We start from the raw sequence: 20,270 nt of genomic DNA, 5'->3' as shown, positions 1-20,270 counted from the left end.
CTCTCTGATAGTCAAAAAAAAAAAAAATTCTGTTATATACATATGCATTAAAAAACATTCGGGAAAAAAAGTTTTATGTAAATTTGAACCACAAGTCCACATATATGGACATCATTTATCTCTAAAAGTACATCATATCAAAAGATTTTTATTCTAATTAAGTTCTAATAAGCCCAAAGAGCAAAGAGAAATAAAAAAATGCATGTAAAAAAACACATTGGGCCTTAAGAGAATAAACTTGCAAACAAAAACTAAAGTATTGAGCAAATAAATAAATAAATAAACGCAAATCTCCAAAAATTGCAAAGCGAATATTAATTTTTGCGAAATATAAATTAATTTTGCTAACAAAAATAAAGAACTGCAAAGGTAAAATTAAGTTTTGAAAAAATAAAAATTCAATTTACAAACAAAAAAGAACTGCTAATAAAAAACAATCAAGCAGTGCAGAAAGAAAACTAAAGTATTTGCAAAACATTTTTACATTATAGCATTTCCCTTTACAAAACCAATCCAGTCGATTACAAAGCTCATTTTGATTTGCTTTTTAGTCACCTGTGAGTTTGTGAATGCTGTTTCCACTTTGCACTTCAAGTTTCACTTTGTGGCCCTGATTTGACAAGAGGACAGAGTCAAGGGAACTTAAGCTTTTGTAAAGGCAATGCTATAAAAAATGTGTTGCAAATAACAAGTTTTCTTTTTATTATTGGAATTTTTTATTTGTTTTTGCACTGCTCGATTTTTATTTGCATTTGTTTTTTTTTGTTTGCAAATTTCATTTTTATTTCTCAAAAATTGAATTTTCCCTTTGCAGTTCTTTATTTTTGTTAGCAGAATTAATTTATATGTCTCAAATTAATATTCGCTTTGTAATTTTTGGAGATTTGTATTTATTTATTTATTTTTTGCTCAATACTTATTTTTTTTTGTTTGCAAATCCTTTTATTTTGGAATTACAAATAGATCCCTACATTGACTGCATAGAGACCACATGGGAAAGCTAGGTTGCTGACGGAAGTGATGTTAGTGAGGCCAGCAGGGGGCACTCAAGCTGCACTCTGTGCGAGTCTTAATGCCCCAGTATAGTGAATGGGACTCTATACTGCTCAGTGAGCGCCGCCTTTCGGATGAGACGTTAAGCCAAGATCCTGACTCTCTGTGGTCGTTAAAAATCCCAGGATGTCCTTCGAAAAAAAAAAAAAAAAGAGTAGGGGTTTAACCATGGCATCCTGACCAAATTTGCCCACTGGCCTCTGTCCATCATAGCCTCCTAACCATAATTGGCTTCATCTCTCCTCTCCACCAATCAGCTGGTGTGTGGTCTGGCGCAATATGGCTGCTGTTACGTCATCCAGGTGGATGCTGCACACTGGCGGTGGATGAGAAGATTCCTCCCATTGTGTAAATCGCTTTGAGTGTCCAGAAAAGCGCTGTATAAATGTATGAAATGATTAATCCAGTGTTTGTGAATGAGTTTTCAGAAAGGTCAATTTTGTGGATGTGTAAAACTATTTCTTAATGAAAAGGCTTCTCCTTTGTATGAACTCTAAGATGTTTCTTCAGCTGTGAAGCCCTCAAAAAGGTCTTGCCGCACTGATCACATTTGTGTGTTTTCTCTCCAGTGTGGATCAGCATGTGTGAACTAAGGGATGATGAAACTGTGAAGCTCCTCCCACAGTGAGTACATGTGTACGGTTTCTCTCCAGTGTGGATCCGATCATGTGCTTTCAGGTATGCCGCATCTCTGAATGTTTTGTTGCACTGTAAACACACGTAAGGTCTCTCTCCAGTGTGGATCGTCTGGTGTTGTCTCAAACTCACAGCTTTAATAAAAGCCTTCCCACACTCCAAGCACACAAACTCTTTCACACTAGCGTGGATCTTCTGATGTTGTCTCAAATTTGACTGTTGCGCAAAAGTCTTCCCACAGTCTGAACACGAATAAGGCCTCTCGTTTGTATGAACTCTAAGATGATCCTTCAGTTCTGAAGGCCAGAGAAAAGTTTTGCTGCATTGATCACATTTGTGTGGTTTCTCTCCAGTGTGGATCAGCATGTGTCGATAAAAGTTTGGTGATTGTCTAAAGCTCTTCCCACACTCAGTACATATGTACGGTTTCTCTCCGGTGTGAGTCCTCCTATGTACTTTCAATATTTGTAACTGATTGAAGCTCCTGTCGCAGTGTGAACACTTGTACGGTTTCTCTCCGGTGTGAATCCTCTGGTGGTTTTTTAACCCTCCAGCTCTAATAAAACTCTTCCCACAGTCAAAGCAGACGAACTCTCTCACACCAGTGTGGATCTTCTGATGTGCTTTTAAATTTGACCAATTACTAAAACTGTTCCCGCACTCAGAGCATGAATACGGCTTTTTCTTTGCATGAACTGTTAGATGGCTCTTCAGCTCTGAAAACCTCATAAATGTTTTGCCGCACTGATCACATCTGTGCGTTTTCTCTCCGGTGTGGACCAGCATGTGTGAATTCAAGTTTCCTGAATCACCGAATCTCTTGTCGCAGTGTGAACACTGGTACGGTTTCTCTCCAGTGTGAATGATCATGTGACGCTTGAGATGGTACTTATGCTTGAAAATCTTTCCGCACTGAGTGCAGGTGAAACCATTTACAGCTGTTCTTTCCATTATAAAACTATCTTCAGCCTCTGTGTTAGTTTCAGTTTCACTCTTGACATGATGTTTCTCCTCATCTTCACTCAGTTCTTCACTCTCCTCCTTCACCTTCACATCTGAAAATGATCAAGTTAATTCTTAAGAGGCTTGTTTATTATGATAAAACACATAAAAAGTATGTAACAATGTACTATTTAATATAGTTTATTTAATATGGGTTTATTAGAAATGATCAAAGAAGGCTGCAAAAATAGATTTAAACTCTATGACCCTCCTTCATTTCTAATATTGTCTGATAAGTTGGTCTACCAAAGGCTGGCCCGTAGCCAGCCTGGCGAAAGGGGTGGCTCTTTTTTTCTTTAAATGTGGACCTTTTTGCAGTTATACGTCTCAGATTCTATTAACTACGAGATTTAAATACTGCATTTTAGTGACATTTTTTGCTGGATTAGCTAGTCAGATGTCATCATAACCACACTTTTTGATGTACTAAAAATATTTTTAAAATACAAATTTATTTAATTATAAATCATTGGGAAAAATAGCAATCTGTTAAAGTTTTAAAGTAAAAAAACTGTAGCCTACTGTCATTTATTAGACAAAAACGAGCATATTCAACTGTACTCAGTCCCAATTTAGCAATTTCAATAAAAAATAATAATTAACACATAATAATAATCATTTTCCCAGAGATGGGTTGAGGATGGAAGGGCATCCGCTGCGTAAAACAAATACTGGATAAGTTGGCGGTTCATTCCGCTGTGGCGACCCCAGATTAATAAAAGGACTAAGCCGACAAGACAATGAATGAATGTATAATAATAATAATAATAATAATTAATTCTTCAGAATTTTTCTAGCCTTTTTGGTAAAAAAAAGAAGTACATTTGAAAATACCTGGATATCAACAATAGCCAAAATATATTCAAATTAATTTAATATGGTCCGCCTCTGGTGCTTCATGCCTTTTTATTGCTCATTTTTATTTCAGGAATAAGGTCCAAGATTTAGAATAAAAGTTACCTGTAAAATATTTTCTCTGTTTAAAAACAATACAGTAGTGAAGAAGACTTCTCCTACATCAGATTGTGCATCCCAGATCACCTTCTGAAGAGGTTTAAGCGATCGGGTTTATATCTGATCAGAATAAAATGAATGAAGTGACCAAACAGCCTCAAAAACACATGACGTGACTGGATTAGCGCCTTTTGCTGTGAAGTGACATCTGATGGCTGAGGAGTTCGCTTGCTATTAAAGCCTTCGTCGGGCAGTTATTTAAAAAAATAATGGCAAAAATAGGGAAAGGGAAGTCATGAACTGGACAAGTCAATAAATATACAGGACGTCCCAGCTAATGTGGCCAGTTAGCTTAGACTCTCATGGATAGGGGCAGATTCTCATCTGTTAGGAGGTAAGTAACTTTAGCCTGCCTGTTTGGCTGATTTTTTTAAACATATGTTCAATATTTTGCGATAATGACACCGCTGCCTGCCTTTTCTGTCTCTTTTGCTCTTTTCGACCCACAGCGTTACTCGGTATGAATGTCGCATCAAAGATTCAAATGTTACCGCTGACTAACACAACATCTACAGTTTAAAAAGATCTGCAATTAATATATAATCTTAGATGAAGTTTAGTTTTCATTGTACTGCTTTAAAAAAAATCCCAGAGCCTGCTTATTTGGGAAAACATCAAGTTTAAAAATGGTTGTGCAGCTTACAAAATCACGCATGGTTGAGCTCCTCCAATTCTGGCTGACTTTATACAGTTTAAACCAGCAGAAAACTAGGGATGTTTTACTTTTAGAGCATCGCATCAGTGGAATTTGATACCACACTTTGTTAGAGAATGTGTATCATTTAACTGTTTTAGTAAATAGCTTCAATAGTCAAGGGGGGGGGGGGGGGGGGGGGGGGGTTATCCATGCCGCCCTGGGCAATCGCCCACATTGCCCGTGCCTAAATCCACCACTGACTGTGAAATCTGTTATTTGTGAGTACAGAGGAGTGTTTTCAGGAAGGTAAATGACTAATGAACATGACTAAGGGTGCTTTCACGTTAGCACTTTTGATTCGCAAACGGGTTCGTTGGACGTCAGAGTACGGTACGTTTAGCTAGTGTGAATGATGCTGTGTCCCAATCCGCATACTATCCGTCCTAAATAGTATTTGAAAATAGAATTAGTATGGCCCAAACTATAGTATGTTGAAAAGAGTATGCCAAAGATTCCCGGATGGTTTGCTATTTCCTGTCATAAATTAAAGTGTAGAAGCGTCCATACTATAACCGCTGATACTGCCCATGATACATTGCGCATTGGACGCAAATTCGATCAGAACTACAAACGCGTGTGAAAAGTTTCAACTACAAACATGATGGACGCGCGAAACCAACCGTCAAGTAGAGAGGCTTCGGTAAAGATGTTTGAATGACTGTTAGTCAATATCTAGCCCACTGGAACATATTTAAATCGCATTATCTGTGCTATGATTCATCTGCAACAACAATACTGAACTTATATAAAGACGCGTTTAGACGTCTGAAAATCTGAATGAGAACTTATCCAAACACCTGAGGAGATTTCTCTGCATGAAAGACTGGTGAATGGGTGATTAACCTGCTGCTGCTTCTCCAATAAGGCAGGAAATTAAATATGACAGAAATGTGGATGGTGTGTGGATGATTGACAGGGGGCATAACTAAGCAAAACAACGATCTGTTGAAGACGAAGTATTATGTTCCAAAGCTTGCACTCTTCTGTTGCACACTCAGAAGTATAAACTTTTCCTTCATTAAAAAAGTACATACTTTTAGGGCGTAGTATAAGTATGCGAATTGGGATGCAGCATGAGTCTTCTGAAATCAGGTGCGCACCCGTGAAGAGGGCCGGTGTCCTGCAAAGTTTAGTTCCAACCACAATCAGACACACCTGGGCGAGTTAATCAAGCTCTAAAGCTACGGTCACACCGGGCTTTGTGTGTGCGAAATTCTGTCGTGTGGCGCTGCGAAAAGGGGCGGGATTAAACAAGATGATTAGACATTAATAAAGTGAGTGATTGCTCCATGTTTTTAATTTCTGTCTAGAGAGGTCCTGTTTTGATCCTCGATTGGTCTCACGCAGTCGAGTGATGCGATTTCGCAGGTCAGAGTTCACCAAGCTTGAACTTTGCACCGCAGCAACCTGTGAAACTCGACGCATGACCCTGCGTTTCCGGTCTGACGCATTCGCGTGCGTATGAATGGAAGTCTATGGGAAGAAAAGTCAAGTGTGACCGCAGCTTCACTAGGCTTTCTAGAAACATCCTTGCAAGTGTGTTGAAGAAAGTTAAAGCTAAAATATGCAGGACACCGACCCTCAAGGACCAAGTTTGGACACCCCTGGTGTATGAGATCCATAAAAGACTTTATGGATGGACACATCACTGCTCTTAACATTTCAAACTTGCATTATAAACACTACCATTGAACTGTGCTTTTCTGTGCCTTGGTACCAAAAATTAATTCAAGAACTGATCATTCCACTAGATCTGTAGAAAATGGACCTTTTGCAGTTACCGGCTTTTAAAAAACTGTAATAGTCACTGCGACCTTTTATTTTTAATTTTTTTAATTTAAATCGCTTGCTTATCATCTGATGGTCAACTATCAATCTGAAATTGGCACTTGGTCAGTGAGTGTCCAGTGTTCTCCATGTTATGATCAATGCAGCAGCGAAGACGAATGTCGGATTAACAACTTCACTGTTCTTCAGCCTCATTATTGAAGAGTAATGAATAAACACAAACCTATTAGTTCTTCAGTCTCTTCCTGTTTAATTCTGCAGGGTTCTGGATCACTCATCTTCTCACTGTCCTTCAATAAACTCTGTCTTTGTCTTTCACTGATGGCAGCAGAGCTTCAGGAGAAGAAACAAGAGAAATCTGATTAAATCATGACAGATATTGTAGTTAATACAATATTTGATTGTGTAATTTGCTCAAGTCAGTTGACAAATACAATTAACTTAATGTGGGATATTGTAGATCTGAATATTGATGAGCCTCAAACTACAAACAATCACTATTATAATTAATTATTATAAAAATATTTGTACATTTACATCAATATCTAATTTTAAGTATTCATACTAATAAAGTAATTCGATTGTAAGCACTAGCACATCTACAGAACTGAGAAATCACACAAAAAAAATAATAAAATAAAGCGCACCACAAACTATTAATTAAATGTTTCCTGCAACAAACTTCATATATCTGACACAGCAGATTCACATTATTTCCATTCACAGATCATACTTTGCGATATTACAAATATAGATGTACAAACAAACCCAAACACATTCACTCATATTATCCTCTCAGAGCTCCTCTCTGCCTGCTGTATTGTTTTGGTCAGCAGACACACAGATAGAGGTGAACTCAATGCAGAAACTAGTCGCAGATTGTCGCTTTAATAAACTGTAAAGTGTGTTTTATTGTTGAGTAAACACGAGAAAAAGCGGCAACGACTCACCTCAGCTCGGAAGACTCGACGCTGAATGAACGCGTCAGCGCTGACGTCATCACGGCGAGGCGTGTGCAGGGGGCGCAACTGCAAATTTACTGAGGGGTACGCGGGTTCAAGTTTTGCCCCCTGGTTAATTTTTTCACACTAAATGAGTGTAGCACTTTTGACATGCCTTGCTTTGTACAACTGTAGTCAAAACTAAATGATAGATATGAGAGTCCTAAAGGGCAAAAGAACTTACAAATGGAGTCACTTCTCACGTGCATATTGGGAGAGGTGTAAGGTCTGTCTATGCATGTGCAATTGCGATTGACTGAAACTGCTATAACAGCTCTCACAAAGTGAAATAAAATAGACTGTAAAATGTCAAGACAAACTGTCTTAGAATATTTTATCAAAATTATATTGGTAAACTTTTGTTTATAACTAAAATTAAAACAGTTTTGAGCAAAAAAAATAATGACCAAAGGGTCCGATGTATCAATATTATACATAATAAATTTATAAAAACATGTGGTATAAAAAATTGACCTTGATAGAAGGATTTATAAACATTTTAGTTTAAAAAAAAAGTGAATATTCTGACTATTTGTTCATGTGTCAGTTTTAACAGGGTTAAGAAACGTTATAATCATTATACAATTTATATATGGGGGAATTTTTTAATCCAAAATTATGAGTGTCGATTTTTTTATTCAGCAGCTTAAATGGTCAACGGAGGGGGAGGGGTGGTATGATTTTTTTTTTTAATTAATAAAATACAATATTATACTCATATAAAATGCAAAATAAACATTCTTAACAAAAAATATTTATTTATGTAGATTATTTGAAACTTTTAGTAAGGATAATTTCACATTTTGAGTCAAAATTGAAGTGACTCAGTTACTTGTGATACACTTACGCTTGAATTGAATTTAATTGAATTTTATTTGACAGATTTTAGACAAGCTGTACAAGTATCCCTTACATTTTGAAATAAAAACTGTCGAGGATAAAAACACAATAAAGCCCTGGGCTTGTTTCCATTGTGGTCCTCGCTGTTAAATAAAACAAAGTATCAACAAACAAACAAAGTAGCTTGTTGCCATCATGATTTATACCACATTGTTTTTATATCAATATCAATGTTTATATTTATATGAATGAACGTCGCCTCGTGGTTCCATCCCTAAGAGGGAAGAAATCACTTTCCCGAACTCTCGCATTCAATCTGCCCAGTTGCTGGAATGAACTCCCTAACTACATCAGAACAGCAGAGTCACTTGCTGTCTTCAAGAAACGACTAAAAACGCAACTGTTTAGTCTCCACTTTCCTTCCTAATCTGTAACTGCCTCTCTGGCTATACCACTAACTGTACTCTCTCTCTCAAAAAAAAAAAAAAAACATTACTAATGCTTTGCTTCTTAGATTTACACACCTGAAACTTGTCTATAGCACTTGTTCACTGCTGCTCTTATAGTTGTGTGAATTGCTTCCTTGTCCTCATTTGTAAGTCGCTTTGGATAAAAGCGTCTGCTAAATGACTAAATGTAAATGTCAAAGTATTACATTTAGATAAGGTCAAGTTAAAAATGCAATATCGTCTACATCTCATTATAAGCTCATCAAGATGGAGGATGTAAACACACGTACTGTAGTTTTTATTTTTAATTATCTGTCCAATCAGTGGTGGAGATCAATACATATGAAGATAAATAAACCTCGAGAGCTTGCTAATTTAAATGTGAGAACTTGCAATAGTGTTATTTGTATGTGTATGTTTTAGTGGTGGGGCGTTATTGGCGTTAACGCGAGACTCTTATCGGGTGATAAAAAAAAATATATAGTTAATCTATTCTCAAAGTTTTGTTGTGAGGTGGGTTTATTCTAGGCAAGCTCTGATGACTTTCACCTTGATATTTTAGCACCGATGTATAGCTGACCGAATTGCACTGTAGGCGGCGAGAAGGAGTCTTCAAACCTGTGTGTATTCCTACTGTGAAATTAGCACATCAAACGTGACGTGCTAACATGGATGCAGTTAACTAGAGTGAATCTGATTAACGTTAGCTCCACATCTAACTATCAGGCATCTGTAGAGTTTATGCGTTCCAGTAAAACACATACAAATAAAATGGAGCGGGTGCTTTTTAAAATGAACGACGGTGAATGAAAGTCAAACCGGTGAAGCGTCTGACAAAAAAAAAGTGGCCTTCAGAATCAAATCAGCAGGATTCCCTTCTGGATCTTTCACTTAATTTGAAGACACTCCTGACATCTGTAATCTTGTTATTCGCCTTAATAGACAATAATATAATGAAGGTGTTTACGTGAAGTGCTTTCATGTAATTTTGGGTGACTTTAACTGCAGTTCGGCAGTTTCACTTTCACTCGTGAGCATTTCATTCATGCCCCCGTGACAAACTGGGGTATTAGACGCAAATAAGGAGTAAAGACTGGTGAGAGTGTTATGGACTGCACGCCAAATGGAAAGGAAAAAACATCCGCATTTCGCCATGAGTGTGTGTGTGTGTGTGTGTGTGTGGATCTTGTCAAAAAATATGCAGAGAAGTCCTACATGACGGTAATAGTTTGATCAGTGGCGGTGCTAGCTTAATGGGACCCTGAGTGAACCCACCCATATACACCCCCCCTCCTCCCTCAAGCTTATAAAGAGTTGGTTTATAGAAGTATGGTTCTAGAACAGGGATGGGCAAACTCGATCCTGGAGGGCCGTGTCCTGCATAGTTTTGCACCAACCCTAATCAAACACACCTGCTTGTAGCTTTCTAGTGATCTTGAAGACACTAATTAGGGTGTTCAGGTGTGTTTGATTAGTGTTGGAGCAAAACTCTGCAGGGACACCGGCCCTCGAGGATCGAGTTTGCCCATGCCTGTTCTAGAAGGTTACATCTAGTTAATATTGAAAAGGACCATTAAACATTTACATTCTGAAAATATTTGTTATTTTACACTAACTCTGGGTAAAAAAATGGACAAAACCAGAATTGGAATTATTTTAAATATTTATAGTCATTATAAATATAATAATAAGTCTTATTATTATACATATATTATAAATAAATAACAGAAATCAATCCTAAATGTAACTGGAAAACAATTAATTTTGACAATTCTATAAAATACAAAAAATATTTAAGTTTTATATAGAATTAACTTTTCATCTTAAGCTGCGGTCACACTGGCCTTTTCCTCCCATAGACTTCCATTCATACGTACACGAATGCGTCAGACCGGAAACGCAGGGTCATGCGTTAAGTTTCGCAGTTCGCTGAGGTGCAAAGTTCAAGCTTGGTGAACTCTGACCTGCGAAATCGCATCACTTGACTGCGTGAGACCAATCGAGGATTAAAACGGGACCTCTGTGGACAGAAATTTAAAACATGGAGCAATCACTCGCTTTTTAAAATGTCTTTTTGCAGCGCCGTACGACAGAATTTTTAAAGGATAAAGATCAATTGTCTCCAGTTTTAACCATTATTAATGCATTCTCTGATGCTTCTGGACTCAAGCTAAATTTATTAGTGTGAAATTATTTGCTTGTACGACACCTTAGATGCCAAAATTGAAAATATACCAATCAAAAATGAAGTAAAATACTTAGGAATTAATATAACAAAAAATCTAATTAGCAGACAGTTTCTGAATTTTTCAACAAGATTATCTAAAGTAAAATATATTTTTAACAGGTGGCTCCTAAGAGATTTATCAATTCTAGGCAGAGTCTTCTTAACCAAAACAGATGGATTATCTAGATTTGTGTACCCCGCATTATCTTTAGCAGTAGATAATCACACGTCTAAAAAAAACTGATAAAGTTTTTTTTTATTTTATTTGGAACAATAAACCTCACAAATTGAAGAAACGTGTTATCAAATAAAGGCCCGTTTCCACTGAGTGGTACGGTTCGGTTTGGTGCGCTTTTATGGCCGTTTCCACTGTCAAAAAGTGTACCGAACCGAACCGAACCGTACCACTTTTTCGGCACCCTTTCGAAAGGGTACCAAACACGAGAAAGGGTACCAAAAGGCGGAGCCACACGAGCAGCTGAACTCTATTGGTTTACAGAGATACGTCATTCGCTTACGCAACAAGCCAGAATGAAAATAAAAAACCCGCCATGTTTGAAATACACAGCGAGAGATTACAGCGGAATTATAAATACATATAATAACGAGCCATGGTCGATCTGGTCGCAAACAAACCTTGTCGTCATCTTGATGAACAGCCACAAATCCAAGAAGAAGAGCAGATTTACCCTGTGCCGCGTAGTTTTTTTACGAGCCAGTCTGAGGCGCGAGCGGTTTCGCTTTCTTGCTAGCGCTCGAGCGCGTCTAACATTATATCTGACATAACAAACTTCTTGAGCTGATGATAATAACCTGCGCTTGATTATTGACGTGCTCTTGAAACCCGATCCTGTCAGACACTGACAAACACGAGAGTGAAGCGTGAAGAAACAAAGGAGAAGCCGGAAAAAAAGGAGCACATTATTATTCAGCAAACATGAACAAAATGCCATGTATAACTAACTTCTTATCTTCACGTTTTGGACTAATATGAACTGGGAATGACGGAATTACTGTCTAACAGAGGCTACATGTGCTGCTGAAGATTACAGACACAGATGAGAGATTTACACTGACTGTAGGCTATATTTTGTGTTGTTTTTGAACCCAAATACTGATGAAAATGTCTGCTGTGTGTTCTTCTGTAGTTGGGAACATATCGGAGACTGTAAGGGGCTGTATGTGTTTATATATGTTCATTTATTTAGTTATTTAATGTAATTACAGACGTTACAGTAGGCTGTTTCACACTGTCATTGATCTGCAGTTATAATCAACTCATGTTCATTGAAAAGTTACTAATAAACATTTCTACACAAGTATTTATGTGTATGAAGCATCTGTTTTGTGAGAAGAGCTTCTCATATAATATGTAAGTGACCTGTACAGCTTTATTGTAGACATTTCCTCGAGCTAGAATGACGTCGACTGAAACTTTCTGTCATACACCACGCCCACCAAAAGGGTACCCTTGTTAGTGGAAACGCAAGCCTGATAAAGGTGACCCGTACCAAACCGAACCGAACCGTACCGTACCAGTCAGTGGAAACAAGCCATAAAAGGAGTGAGGGAGGTCTGGAAGTCCTACATTTTGATGACACCGATAATACATTTAAAATCAATTGGCTAAAGATATGTTTGCTTAGACTCGATGTGGTGTTTTATTCCTAACAATATATTTAAAAAGATTGGTGGCCTTTCTTTTTTAATCAAGTGCAATTACTCTGTTGGTAAATTACCTATTAAATTAGCTAAATTCCATCAACAAGCTCTATTAGCCAGGAAACTGACTTACAGCCACAATTTCTCCCCCCACAAAACCATTTTATGGAATAACGCAGACATTAAGATAAATAATAAATCTTTTTTTCTGGGATAAATGCTTTAACAAAAGCATTATTTATGTTTCTGATCGTTTTAATAGTAACGGGGATCTTTTAACTTATCAGAGTTTTATAAATATTAATCAATTCCCTATTCACTATATAGAATTAAAGTCAATTATAAAGGCTATACCCAGTGGATTACTATGTCTGATGAAAGCAGCTCTTAGTTATGAGGCAGGTTACAAACAACTGTCACAGATATGCCTAGGAGGAAAACCTATTCTTAGTAAAGAATGCAATAATAAATTCATTCAGTCACATCTCTCAATTACTCTTAGGGGAAAGTTTTTTGGGGGTTCTATAATTGTTAATATTCAATGGAGGAAAACATGATTATTACTATATAAATTCTGTATTGCTAATGAAATAAAAGAGGTGCACTTTAAAATTTTGCACAATATTCACCCATGTACTGCACTCTTATCCAAATATTGTGATGTTACTGATATGTGCACATTTTGTAAGAATAAGTAAGACATTTGCCACTTGTTTTTTTTAATCATGCGATGTATCATCACTGTTTTAGAATGATTTAAGCTCATTTTGCTTTTCCAAGGTTAATATGAGTGGTGATTTGCACCTTAAGGACGTAATCTGTTATTTTGAAACCAAAACAAGTCGTTAGAAGCCACTGTGAACTTTCTTATACTTGCTGGGACATTTGACTTTCACAAACAGAAGCTCCTTAAAAAAATCTAATCTTTATAGACTTCCTATGTGAAACAGAACATTTAATTAAATCTCAGATTAATTGAAAATAAGAAATGTGCTTCTTTCTTGAGCAAATGGGATGAGATCTTTCATGCTACTTGAATATTTGTTTCCTTTTTATTGCATTTATTTAATTTTATTTGTTCATTTTGTATTTTGGTTTTGCTCTTTATCTTGTGTATCTAATGTGATTACTGTGTAATAGAACTGTTCTCTTTTACTGTATTCTAAGTTGTATTATACAATTTCTTGAAGTTAATAATAATAAAAAAAAGATCAACAAAACGCTCCAAATTAAATTACTGCTGAGAAGCCAAAACAAAACGCTAAATTTAGACAAAAACAGCTGTCTTAATCATGTGTGGGGTGAAGAACGGTTTATTAGACACTTAAAACGTTGTTAAAATGCGCTTAAATAAAACAAAATATCTGTCACCATTTTAACAACAGTGTTTTAAGGTTTCATGACCCTACTGAATCAGTGTTTCTCAGCCATGTTCCTGAAGGACCACCAGCACTGCATGTTTTGGATGTCTCCTTTGTCTGTCACAGCCATTACAGGTACTTCAGTCTCTGCTAATGAGCTGATGATCTCAATCAGCTGTGTTTGGTTAAGGCAGGGGTGTCCAAACTCTATTCTGCAGATTTTAGCCCCAACTTGCTTCAACACACCTGCAAGGATGTTTCTAGAAAGCCTAGTAAGAGCTTGATCGGCTAGCCCAGGTGTGTCAAATTGGGATTGGAACTAAACTTTGCAGGACACCGGTCCTCCAGGGCTAAGTTTGGGCACCCCTGGGTTAAGGAGACATGAAAAATGTGCAGAATTGGTGGTCCTCCAGGAACGTGGTTGAGAAACACTGCACTAAATCATCTAGATTTTTTCCCGCTCAGGCCATTTCCAACTTAAATAGTTAGCATATCAGTTGCCACATGTTTTCTTATGGTGATAAACATGGAGGACACTTACTGTTTATGCTTTTTGTAATTAACTAATAAAGCCACTTGAATGTACATCAGGGATGTCAAACTCAATTCCTGGAGGCCCGCAGCTCTGCACAGTTTAGTTCCAACCCTAATTAAACACACCTGATCAAACTAATTGAGTCTTTCAGGCTTGTTTGAAACCTACCAGTAAGTGTGTTGGAGCAAGGTTGGAACTAAACTGTGCTGGGCTGCGGCTCCTGGAATTGAGTTTGACATCCCTGATGTACATGTAAATACTTTTATGGAAATATTTGTATTTATTGTTTGTACAGGTCAGCGATGCACAAAAGGTATCTAGATATGTTCACTTTCATCCGTGACACCACCAGAATGTTGTCATAGGGCCCGTACCGGCCAGCGGCACCCCTGGCAGAATCTCTCGATTTGCAGACTCAGACCATAATCAAAACACCTGTACTGCCAAATCTGAGAGGTTGTGAGTGCCGACCTGTCGTTGTTCAGCGAAACTGCAATAAACAGGCATTTTTAATAGTGTCTGTCTGTCTGTGTGCAAATTGAGAGATTAAGATATTCACATCAGAGCCGTATGTTTCAACATACAAATAACATTTTCACAAGATCTCACATTTAGATTTGCAAGCTCTCGAGGTTTTGCTACTGGTTTACCTTCATAAACAGACGACCAGTGACTAAACAACAAAGGAGAAGTTAATATCACTGCTTGATGCATTTCAGTAAGGTTCAAAGTATGGAAGCCCGTTCCCGCCACTGAATAATAAAAAAAAATAAAAATAAAGTCAGAATTCTGAGTTACAAAGTCAAAACTGCTAGTTATTAAGTCAGAAGTCTGAGTCATTGAGTCAGAATTGCAAGTTAAAGTCAGAACTGTTAGTTATAAAGACATATTTGTAAGTTATTGAGTCAGAATTGCAAGTTATAAAGTCAGAATTGCGAATTATAAAGTCATATTTGCGAGTTATTAAGTCAGAATTGCGAGTTAGAATTGCGAGTTATTGAGTCAGAATTGCGAGTTAGAATTGCGAGTTATTAAGTCAGAATTGCGAATTATAAAGTCAGAATTGCGAGTTATTAAGTCAGAATTGCGAATTATTAAGTCAGAATTGCGAGTTATTAAGTCAGAATTGCGAATTATTAAGTCAGAATTGCGAGTTATTGAGTCAGTATTGCGAGTTATAAAGTCATATTTGCGAGTTATTAAGTCAGAATTGCGAGTTATAAAGTCATATTTGCGAGTTATTAAGTCAGAATTGCGAGTTATTGAGTCAGAATTGCGAGTTATAAAGTCATATTTGCGAGTTATTAAGTCAGAATTGCGAGTTAGAATTGCGAGTTATTGAGTCAGAATTGCGAGTTAGAATTGCGAGTTATTAAGTCAGAATTGCGAATTATAAAGTCAGAATTGCGAGTTATTAAGTCAGAATTGCGAATTATTAAGTCAGAATTGCGAGTTATTAAGTCAGAATTGCGAATTATTAAGTCAGAATTGCGAGTTATTGAGTCAGTATTGCGAGTTATAAAGTCATATTTGCGAGTTATTAAGTCAGAATTGCGAGTTATTAAGTCAGAATTGCGAGTTATAAAGTCATATTTGCGAGTTATTAAGTCAGAATTGCGAGTTATTGAGTCAGAATTGCGAGTTATAAAGTCATATTTGCGAGTTATTAAGTCAGAATTGCGAGTTATTGAGTCATATTTGCGAGTTATTGAGTCATATTTACGAGTTATAAAGTCAGAATTGCGAGTTATAAAGTCAGAATTGCGAGTTATAAAGTCAGAATTGCGAGTTATAAAGTCAGAATTGCGAGTTATAAAGTCAAAATTGCGAGTTATAAAGTCAGAATTGCGAGTTATTGAGTCAGAATTGCGAGTTATTGAGTCAGAATTGCGAATTATAAAGTCAGAATTGCGAATTATAAAGTCAGAATTGCGAGTTATTAAGTCAGAATTGCGAGTTATAAAGTCAGAATTGCGAGTTATTGAGTCAGAATTGTGAATTATAAAGTCAGAATTGCGAGTTATTGAGTCAGAATTGCGAGTTATAAAGTCAGAATTGCGAGTTATTGAGACAGAATTGCGAGTTATTGAGTCAGAATTGCGAATTATAAAGTCAGAATTGCGAGTTATAAAGTCAGAATTGCGAGTTATAAAGTCAGAATTGCGAGTTATTAAGTCAGAATTGCGAGTTAGAATTGCGAGTTATTGAGTCAGAATTGCGAGTTATAAAGTCAGAATTGCGAGTTATTAAGTCAGAATTGCAAATTATAAAGTCAGAATTGCGAGTTATTAAGTCAGAATTGCGAGTTATTAAGTCAGAATTGCGAGTTATTAAGTCAGAATTGCGAATTATTAAGTCAGAATTGCGAGTTATTGAGTCAGAATTGCGAGTTATTGAGTCAGAATTCTGAAACTCGGAATTCTGACTTTATAACTCGGAATTTGGACTTAACTCAGAATTGTGACATAACTCGCCATTCTGACTTAATAACTTGCAATTCTGACTTTATAATTGTTTTTAAAAATTGTATTTATTTTATTCAGTGGCGGGAATGGGCTTCTATAGTAATGGAATTCAAATCATGGCAAACAAATCGACTGTTATTAAACGCTGTGCCACTAAAGCATCTCAAGCACCACCAGCTGTACAGTACCAGAAGAGCACCTGAGATTCTGAAGCTGGATAAAAAAAAAACTTTCGTGGACACAATTATTGAGAATATATTTCAGGCGTAACATTTCTTTTTTGTGCATTTATAAAACACAGTGGAGTCACAGAAATGATATATTCCAAAGCACTGCTGGATTTTCTGACCTTATTAGTCTACATCAACCCTTGAGATGTCTTCGCTGCAAGAATGAGACTTGTGCTCTATTCACAAATCACTGGAATTCATTAACACACACATTTAACTGTGAAATCCTGTGTTGTGAATGCAGAAGAGCGTTTTCAGGAAGGTCAATTTTTTGAAAAGGCTTCTCCTTTGTATGAACTCGAAGATGTTTCTTCACCTGTGAAGCCCTCAAAAACGTCTTGCCACATCGATCACATTTGTGAATTTTCTTTCCAGTGTGGATCAGCATGTGTGAATTAAGGGATGATGAGACACTGAAACTCTTCCCACACTGAGTACAGGTGTACGGTTTCTCTCCAGTGTGGATGCGCTCATGTGCTTTCAGGTGTCCTGAATATCTGAATGTTTTGTTGCAGCATGAACACACGTAAGGTCTCTCTCCAGTGTGAGTCCTCTGGTGTTGTCTCAAACCTGCAGCTCTAATAAAACTCTTCTCACACTCAAAGCAGACAAACTCTCTGACACCAGTGTGCATCTTCTGATGTTTTCTTAAACTTGACTGCTCTGTAAAACCCTTCCCACACTCTGAACATGAATAAGGCTTCTCGTTTGTATGGTCTCTCAGATGTCTCGTCAGGTCTGAAGGCCAGAGAAAGGTTTTGCTGCACTGATCACATCTGTGTGTTCTCTCTCCAGTGTGGATCAGCATGTGTCGATAAAAGCTTGGTGATTGTTTGAAGCTCTTCCCACACTCAGTACAAGTGTACGGTTTCTCTCCGGTGTGAGTCCTCTCATGTACTTTCACTATTTGTAACTGACTGAAGCTCCTGTCGCAGTGTGAACACTTGTACGGTTTCTCTCCGGTGTGAATCCTCTGGTGATTTTTCAACTCTCCAACTCTAATAAAACTCTTCCCACAGTCAAGGCACACATGCTTTTTAACACCAGTGTGGATCTTCTGATGTGCTTTTAAATTTGACAGACGTCTGAAACTCTTTCCACACTCAGAGCATGAATAAGGCTTCTCGTTTGTATGAACTCTAAGATGGTTCTTCAGCTCTGAAGGCCTTAAAAATGTTTTGCTGCACTGATCGCATCTGTGTGTTTTCTCTCCAGTGTGGATATTCTTGTGTGACTTCAGGTTTCCTGAATCACTGAATCTCTTGTCGCAGTGTGAACACTGGTACGGTTTCTCCTCATCTTCACTCTCCACCTTCACATCTGAAAATGAACAAGCTACATTTAAAAGAGGCTTGTTTATTACAGCAAATATTAAAACACATAAGTGTGTGACACTGTACAATTTAATTTAGATACTTTAGGAGGTTTAGTTTTCATTCTACTATTTTAAAATCCCAGAGCCTGCTTATTTGGGAAAACGTCAAGTTTAAAAATGGCTGTTTAGCTTACAAAATCACGCATGGTTGAGCTCCTTCAATTCTGTCTGACTTTATACAGTTTAAACCAATAGAAAACAGAGTAACTAGCGGAGTTTTGCTTTTAGAGCGTAGCGTCAGTGGAATCTGATACCACAATCTGCTAGAGAATGTGTAACATTTAAATGTTTTAATAAATAGCTTCTTAATAATCAACATTGCCAACACTAGTTGTTTTTTTTGCTTTATTATTGTTGTTGTCTTTTGTTGTCCATTTGAGTTTTGTTTATAGATTGAATATGTATTTTTATTGGTACAGACCAAGTTGTTAAAGGTGATATTTAATTAATCTTGTCTCTATCTAACGACTCTTCGGTCTTCTGAATCTATCAGGTAAAGCGTCACAGTGTCAGCACACTGCTTCAATCTTTCACTTTCACTCTTGTACTTAGTAATTTTAGTGAAAACCTCAGATACTGTTGGTTTTGCACCTTTTTTACCAACCAATTTTGTCAACGCCATTATACCAACACAGATCACTCTGCCTATTCATGCTAGTCCTGCGGAAAAAATGGTTGACAGGTGGTAATTTGTGTGTAACTTATCTTTATTTATTTATGATTTGTTTATGGGTAAAACAAAGACCATGCTGGTCAGGTAGTTCATACAGTAGGCTACAAATAATTAATTAGTTATGAATTAATTAATTACTCATAAATAATTTAAATCACCGCCACCTATGACGACGATGCCATCGTACATAACGATGATTCACATTAGACATTGTATGATGCCAAATTGGTCGCCATCGCCCAACCCTAATACCTACACTACACCAATAAAACCTTTAGAATTTATCTGAACCTTTTAGTATTTTGTGTTTTGTTTATAAATAGTGTACCAATAAATTTAGACAGCAATTTAACTTTTGAACATCATATATCCCATGTCACAAAAACTGCCTTCTTTCATCTGAGAAATATCGCTAAGTTACCAAGTATGCTATCCATATCAGATGCAGAAAAGCTAGTCCATGCTTTTATGACTTCTAGGCTGGACTACTGTAATGCTCTGTTTGCTGGCTGCCCAGCATCCTCTATTAACAAACTTCAGCTAGTACAAAATGCAGCTGCCAGAGTTGTTACCAGGTCTAGAAAATATGATCACATCACCCCAATTTTATCCTCCTTACACTGGCTGCCTGTTAAGTTATATATTGAATATATATTGAATATTGCTTCTTACTTATAAAGCTTTAAATAATCGAGCTCCTGTTTATCTAACCAACGTTCTGTCTTGCTACAATCCAACCCGCTCTTTAAGATCTCAAAACTCAGGGCTTCTGGTAGAACCTAGAATAGCAAAGTCGAGTAAAGGAGGTTGAGCGTTCTCATTTATAGCTCCTAAACTCTGGAATAGCCTTCCTGATAATGTCCGAGGCTCAGACACACTCTCCCAATTCAAAACTAGATTAAAGACCTATCTGTTCAGTAAAGCATACACTTAGTGCACCACTTAGTGGTATGATGCATGAATGTGCTCCACACAGGTTTCTTCATCTCGTTTATATACACTATGAACAGCAGCTACGCTAATTATTCTCTTTATTCTATAATTCCACCTGGGGATACTCTTCCAGAGGCCATCAGACTACGCAGCGCCACTGATTCGATCCAAGACCAGCGATGAGATGATCCCAAGGTTTCCATATGCTGGACCAGGCCGTATCCTGAGAAGCTGCTGTGGTGGTCATTGAGGAGTGGAGAGCATGAGACTGTTCGCCGCTGTCGCCACTGGCTTGCATGGTTCAGGATCTGTAGAGCTGCACATCGATG

The 20,270-nt window shown here is 37.2% G+C and overlaps 3 protein-coding genes across 3 annotated transcripts in view; all 3 read right to left on the bottom strand.

The window, feature by feature from the left end:
• LOC130215625 (gastrula zinc finger protein XlCGF17.1-like) overlaps positions 1–20,270 on the bottom strand; it is a 47,335-nt gene that overhangs the window by 8,767 nt on the left and 18,298 nt on the right. The window lies entirely within an intron of this gene.
• On the bottom strand, positions 788–6,533 carry LOC130215670 (zinc finger protein 501-like). The gene is made up of 2 exons (XM_056447510.1): positions 6,414–6,533; positions 788–2,744 (listed from the first exon to the last, which is right to left on the bottom strand). Exons 1-2 carry the CDS (start codon positions 6,466–6,468, stop codon positions 1,516–1,518), a joined length of 1,284 nt encoding a protein of 427 aa, XP_056303485.1. The 5' UTR covers positions 6,469–6,533; the 3' UTR covers positions 788–1,515.
• LOC130215604 (zinc finger protein 501-like) lies at positions 16,694–20,251 on the bottom strand. The gene is made up of 2 exons (XM_056447451.1): positions 20,057–20,251; positions 16,694–18,280 (listed from the first exon to the last, which is right to left on the bottom strand). Exons 1-2 carry the CDS (start codon positions 20,142–20,144, stop codon positions 17,148–17,150), a joined length of 1,221 nt encoding a protein of 406 aa, XP_056303426.1. The 5' UTR covers positions 20,145–20,251; the 3' UTR covers positions 16,694–17,147.

This window comes from Danio aesculapii, chromosome 22, assembly GCF_903798145.1.
Source record: "Danio aesculapii chromosome 22, fDanAes4.1, whole genome shotgun sequence".
Lineage (NCBI taxonomy): Eukaryota > Metazoa > Chordata > Actinopteri > Cypriniformes > Danionidae > Danio > Danio aesculapii.
Note: the sequence above shows the minus strand (reverse complement) of the source record. Positions and strands in the feature narration are given on the sequence as shown.